Raw genomic sequence first — 7279 nt, 5'->3', positions numbered from 1 at the left:
AGGTGGCGTACTGGTCAGCATCTGTTCCTCAGGTTAGAGGCGGCTGTTTCAAAACCTGGCAGGAGGTATAAAATGCGAAAATCAGAAATCACAAATGATGGAAGATAATGTTAATTGTGCTACGGTATATATAATTATACATAATAATAGGGCCTGGTGTAAATTGGCGAATGACAGCTTCAAATCAATGGGAGCTGCCAGCCTATGTATAAGTTTACAATTACCAATAACATATAATGTAACAATGTTATATATATACCGTTGTAGTACCGGGTTTGTTTTGACCGTATACCGATTTCATAACATGATAAAAATGAATGATAACCTTTTATTGGTTGAGGAGGAGAGTCGCATTCTTCATCGCTGAAAACTGCTTCTTGTTGGCTACCGTTATGATTCTCTAATTCTGGCGGGCCATCATCATCGTCACATCTCATGTCATCTATTCTACTTCCTATAATGTAAACAAATCAATTCTAAATTTAATAGACGCATATCAGATGAAAACAAGTGAGCTTAAATTAAGTAATACAAAGAAAAAAAACTTCATCATATGATAAAAATCTTAATATGATGATGGTAATCTCAATTCTTAATTCAAAGTAGCATTTATAACAATTATTCTGTTTTGATTCCATATCGCTGCCCCGGTAGTATGGTGAAACAACTGCACACTTTCATTTATAAATGACAACAGAAAAAAGTGTCATTATTCTGCAGGAGGTGAAGGATTATTTCAAAGATTTCCCCTCCCATGGCAAAATTAAGTACATGGGATTCCCAAAGATTTAATAAATGCATTTTTTAGCCCACTATGACAATTTAAATTTAATTCCACAAAATTTTAGTTTCGTTATCACACTTCGAGAACAGCGATATCTCAACTCTCAATTTAAACATAAAATTTTCCTAGAATATAAATGCTATCTCTAACCCCATTTTGAAAACACTTTTCTAATGCATTTCCTCTCCAGACGATTCGTCTTCATTTATTATTAATATGAATAGAATTTAGTTTCCCATAAGAAAAGTTGAAATGAAAACAAGCTTTGAAGAGATCTGAAAGCTCTGAGTTTAACTGATCTCAAATTTTCCTAGGCCAAAGACAATTTTGGAATAAAACCTCAACCTATATTTGGCCAAATACGGAATACGAAAACTAGTGATACTAAACTTATAGATGATATTATACTTACAAGTATTACAATTATTGAGTTTAGTCAATAGTTTAATAAATAATATAATAATATCTCTCTCTACTTTGTCCAAATATTTATGATCTGATGGTAAATCAATGTTGTCTGGTATTTGTTTAAGATGTAAAATAAAAATATTTAATCATTTAACAAAACATATTTTTTTTTACTAATGCAAAAATATGAATACCTCAGGGCTGGCCCAACTTAGCGCGTAACATTAAAAAATAACTTTCATTTGACAATTACTCCTATCTTCTTCTGCTCACGTTTTCAATTTTTTTTTCTCTTTAAAAATATATTAAATATTTTTATAGCACATTTTAAACAATACTAGTTTATCCCTATGAGTTCTCATATTGGCAATGTTTCTTTCTTTCCTTTAATTCATTCCAACTATAAGCGATATTATGCTCATTTGAATAAACATAATTATATTATGAAGAAAGTATATTTATAAAACACACAATGGGTAAAGTGTATACTTTATAATGGCTATCTTTGAGTCACAGCTCAAGTAAACAAATAATTACGTTGGCCTACTGGAAAATATCACTTCAGTTTAACTGTTAAGATTTAGCTATCTATAAACTCATATTAACCCCGAACAATTTAGGTTACAATACCTGCTGAGACCTCATAGTTCGGCAGAACATGAATGGACTAGGGAGGCTAAAAATTTTCAATAGAAATTCTGTATTGATGTTTGCGTCATAATCTTAAAACCCTAATTAATTAGAACCACCATGATCCGCTTATTAAACTTCCTATAAGACTTTAAGAATACCAATCCTTTTACCAGCTCTCAGAACCAATGGACTTTGAGGAATGAGGGATAAAAAAAAAAAAAAGAGATGTTCCAAAGCTCTGAAAGAGATAAATCGGTGAATAAAGATGCTAAAAATTGGGTTTTAGAGATTTTGAAGCATACATCAATACTCTAGTACATTCCTATGGAACATAAGTCAGGCACTGTGTTTCCCATAGCTTCTACAGCACCATAAGATACTTATAGGTTTAGCTGAATTTTATTTTTGATAGCTCAAATTATTCGACTAAATAGCATGAATGGTTCAGCTGAATTTTATTTTGATAGCTCAAATTATTCGACTAAATAGCATGAATGGTTCAGCTGAATTTTATTTTGATAGCTCAAATTATTCGACTAAATAGCATGAATGGTTCAGCTGAATTTTATTTTGATAGCTCAAATTATTCGACTAAATAGCATGTTTCTGTCTGTTTCTGAATAAGAAATGTTTTTTTGAACCAACAGCTCAGCAGATTTCAGATTTTCATGCCTCAAATTATTCAGACTATAAAACATCCTTTCATGTACGGCCTATCTATGAGGCCTCAGCGTGCACAATTCAGAGTTAATAAAAGCTTACAGCTGATAGCTGAATATTAATTGTGAAACTGATTTTAATTATTGTGAATACTTCATATATACAATTCAATGGCTGATGAAACAATCTTTTAACATCCATAAGAATGATAGCGAATTCTCAGTGGAGTATGATAAGATATGATGATTATTAATATACTTCCTGAGACCATGACTACCACATAATATAATTCTAGCATCATGTGATGAATTATATTTTGTGCTACTAACCTTCAACAGGCGGAGGAAAGCAGAAATCCGGAAAGGTATCATTAATCATCATCTTAAGTTCCCGGTCCAACTTGGGGCTATCGAACAAGGGATAGAGAGCTGGAAGCACCCTTTTTTCCAGAATTTGCCTTAATGATGTGTAGATACCATTCTTGACTCGATCAGACATAGGCGGATAAAAGTTAGGGATTATCTAAAAAAAAAATAAATATTGTTATTAAAAAGTTTTATGCACACACACACACACACCCTCTCATACGAAGTGGCTTGCGTGGTGGCCAGGATGCCACCAATTGAGCTGATCACTGATGAGAGGAGCCGCTCTAATAATAGTATTGACTATATTCCCAGAGACGTATTAAGAAAAGAGACTCTAAGAAAATGGCAACGTCGCTGAAATATGGCATTCAGTGGAAGGTGGACGCACAGGCCCAACATCAAGGCCTGGGTGAATAGGAACAATGGGGAAACTATTATATCACCCAGTTTATCACAGGGCATGGTTGCTTCCAAGCCTACCAGTATAAGTTTAAGCTCGATGAGACTGGAGAATGTCCATTGTGCCTAGGAATGGAAGAGAGTACAGAACATGTTTTCTTCTTCTGTCACCGCTTTCATGAAGAAAGAAAAGAGCTCCAGTGCGTTTGCGGATCAGACCCGACAGCAGATAATATCGTCAATAATATGCTGCTTAACCAAGATTATTGGATGGCAGGCCAAGGATTTGCTGCACAGGAGATGCAGAAGTTAAGAAATGAGGAGAAAGATAGGCGAACCAGGAGATAGCCTAAAACGAGGAGGCGGCACTCAGCCACTCACCCCCATAATGTAATCCGTAACGGCGGTCCCATGGAGGGTGAGAAACAGGTGTAGGGCGGTGGTTTTAGTGGGTAAAAATCCCACAGATGGATAGGTACGGGCCTATCTGTGTACTTGAAGATTTTCACCGACCCTCGTAAAAAAAACACCTGTGTTGTGGAGTAGCTAGTCTCCCATAGGGCACCTCCCCAGATATGGCGGAAAACGGGGAAATAAAACACCCGGGGTGGACCAAAACTAGATTCAGATCTAGGCCCGACGGTTTCAAGAATAGGTGGCGTACTGGTCAGCATCTGTTCCTCAGGTTAGAGGCGGCTGTTTCAAAACCTGGCAGGAGGTATAAAATGCGAAAATCAGAAATCACAAATGATGGAAGATAATGTTAATTGTGCTACGGTGCAGGGGCACGGAACCCCAGTACCGGTGCCGTTAGGGAATGCGAAAGCGGGTTCCCCAGCATCGTCATCATACGACCGCAGTGCTCCAATGATGGGAGACTTGGCCATTGTAGCTAATGCCACAAGACTAACTACTACAGAAGTTATGCATAATCTAGGGAGCAAAATTAAACAGCTTCTCTCCTTCATACTCACCAAGAACAAGGTCCATGGTAAGATAAGAGGTTACGCATGGAAATACAACTATACTTTGAAAAGTTGGAAACAGCTGCCATTCCTATTGAAACTGCAGATGGCAACACCTAAACGAAGGAGGCCAGTCCACCGAGGAAGAATGCTGTTAAGTCAGAGGGGACAGTAACCACACCTTCTTTGGGGCGACAAACGGAAAAACAAGAAGAAAACCGCAAAACCTAATGCATAAGTTGCGCATCATAATGTAGATCGCCCACAGAGATCTAATGCAGCTCAAGATGGAGAACAACAGGAGCTATGGTAAGAGATGTGGAAAAGATCGAGGAAGAAACCTCGCCCTAAGCCACCGAGGCCTGATGCAGTAATTATAAAAATACTGGAGAGCCAGTCCTACTCAGATGTCCTGAGAAAGGTGACAGAAGATCCTGTGATGGTGGAGATGGCCACTTCAATCACAAAGGTCCGGAAGATTAGTAAAGGTGACCTCTTACTCCAACTGGACCGGAAGAAAGAGAAATCTCTTGCTGCACTAAAAAGCTCAATGGAGGGTGTGCTTGGCGAAGGAGCAGAAGTGCAGATTTAGAGTGAAAAACTCAGAATTTATAAAGTGTTTCCATTGCTGGGAATATGGACACATAGCTCGGAACTGTGTTGGAAAGGATAGGACCTCCCTATGTTGAAACTCTGGTAAAGCTGGACACAAAGCTATTGACTGTGACCAGAAACCGCAATGCGCATTATGTGCGGAAAGTGGAGATGCTGACCACCCCAGTGGAAGTAGAAAGTGTCCAGCTTTCTATTTAGCATTGAAAACCATGACGCGAATCCAACATCGTAGATGAGGATATTCCAGTTGAATTTGAACCATTGCGAAGCTGTTCAGGATCTCCTTTACTAAACGGTATGGGAACAGCACATTGACGTCGCTATTGTCTGCGAACAATATAAAAATCTGGATGGCAACTCGTGGGTATCCGATGTCAGTGGTAAAGCTACTATTTGGGGCTGTAATTCCGAAGCTATTCAGGAAGTGAATACTACATCACACTCTGGCTTTGTAAGGGCGAAGATCAACCGCCGATGTGTACATCTTTACCTGCTAAGCCTATAGCAGCATCACAAAAGAAGAATTTGCGAATTTGTTGGATTGAATTGTCTTAGAGGCTAGTTGCCATGAGCCAAGAGTAAGGGAAGACTGGAAGACCCATCAACCTATCGTCCAATTTGCTTATTGGATACTATGGGTAAGGCATTCGAGAAAATCCTTTCCCTCAGGCTACAAGAGTTCACAGAGGGAGTTAATGGCTTCTCGCGGGCTCAATTCGGATTTTGTAAAGAGCGATCCACGATAGATGCTGTTGGATTGGTAGTAGAGATGGCCCGTACAGCAATTGCAGGAGCAAGGTGGAGGAGAGGTGCTAAGTGTTATGCAGCAATCATCACTCTAGATGTTAAGAATGCTTTTAACACTACAAGATGGACCTGTATAATAGATGCCCTGTGGACTATGGCGATCCTAGCCTATCTTATGAGAGTTCTCACAGACTACTTCAAAGATAGAGTTCTGTTTTATTTTTCAGACACTGGCCAGAGGAGTTACAAGGTGACTGGTGGTGTCCCACAGGGCTCGGTATTAGGGCCTCTTCTGTGGAACGTTATGTACGACACAATCTTCAAATTGACAATGCCGTAGGGAGCCACAGTTGTGGGATTTGCAGATGAAGTTGCAGTTGTAGTAGTGGCAAAGCACTTGGAGGAAGTTACTCTCATCGCAAACCAGGCTGTTCCTACGATCCGAGGTTGGCTGTCTTCGGTAGGCCTACAACTTAAATGGAAAATAACCATCGACCAGTGGCAGCAACATTGGGAGGCTGCAGATTCCAGAAAGTGGACTCGTAGGTTAATACCCAATGTGGGCACATGGTATGGCCGCCAGCATGGTGAGGTGGATTTTTACGTAACCCAATTGTTGACCGAACATGGATGCTTTAGAGCCTACCAGTACCGCTTCAAACTGGACAACACCACAGAATGCCCTGGATGTCAGACTGTCGAGGAAACCACGGAGCACGTGTTTTTTACTTGCATTCGCTTTGTGGCAGAAAGAAGTGTATTGGAGAGAGTGTGTGGAGGACGCATCACACCAGAAAACGTGGGTAGTTATATGCTACTCTCAGACCAGCATTGGAACGCAGTGAAGAGATTCACCACAGTCTTCCTCAAGAGGTTGAGAGAGGAAGAGAGGGCTAGAAGACGTTACTAGCATGGAAATGTGAAAACCATGCAAAGAAAGCGAGGCGGCTCTCGGCCATTTCCCTCCATGCCTAAGTTATGCCTAGCGGTGGTCCCGTGGAAAGGAATGAACAGGTGTATGGCGGTGGTTTCAGTGAGTAAAAATCCCACACACGGGAAGGGCCTATCCGCGTCTTTTGAAGATTTCCACCGACCCTAGTAAAACACACATATATAATAAAAAAAAACACTTATATTAAATATTTAGCATGTAGGAGAGGTAAGTGTTATCTAGAGCAACCTTAAAAAAAGTTTTACCCATGAAAATTTGTTTTTATAAGTTGTAATATATATGTACATATATAAATATTTGCATCCTAGAACGTGTTCCTTAAAATAAAAATATAAAAACCTTAATTTTGGACATTTTCGATCATAACTCTGTCCCTGCTCAACTGATCTCTTGCAGTATTAGTTGCGGAATTAAATTTTCTACAAAAAACACTGTATTGGACATTCCTAGAATGCGTTCCTTAGATAAAAAATAAAAAACCTCCATTTTGGACATTTTCGATGATAACTCCCTCCCTGCTTATCTAATCTTATTCATTCTTGTAATATAGTTGCGGAATTAAATTTTCTACAAAAAACACTGCATTGGACATTCCTAGAATGCGTTCCTTAAGAAAAAAAAAGAAAAAACCTTAATTTTGGACACCATCGATCATAACTCGGTTCCTGCTTATCCGATCTTATTTATTCTTGTAGCATTAGTAGCGGAATTGAATTTTCAACATATTTAATATAAACACACACACACA

At 38.9% G+C, this 7279-nt stretch overlaps 1 protein-coding gene across 1 annotated transcript in view; it reads right to left on the bottom strand.

Annotated features, from left to right (window-relative positions):
- Positions 1–7279, bottom strand: part of IntS3 (integrator complex subunit 3) — a 58323-nt gene that overhangs the window by 41039 nt on the left and 10005 nt on the right. Inside the window, exons 8-9 of the mRNA XM_014418850.3 lie at positions 2815–3007; positions 326–454 (exon numbers count right to left, since the gene is read on the bottom strand). Of these exons, the coding sequence (XP_014274336.1) occupies positions 326–454; positions 2815–3007 (322 nt within the window). The remainder of the gene's footprint in view (positions 1–325; positions 455–2814; positions 3008–7279) is intronic.

Source organism: Halyomorpha halys, unplaced genomic scaffold (genome assembly GCF_000696795.3).
Source record: "Halyomorpha halys isolate HHAL.00 unplaced genomic scaffold, Hhal_1.1 Scaffold210.1, whole genome shotgun sequence".
Classification (NCBI taxonomy): Eukaryota; Metazoa; Arthropoda; class Insecta; order Hemiptera; family Pentatomidae; genus Halyomorpha; species Halyomorpha halys.
Note: the sequence above shows the minus strand (reverse complement) of the source record. Positions and strands in the feature narration are given on the sequence as shown.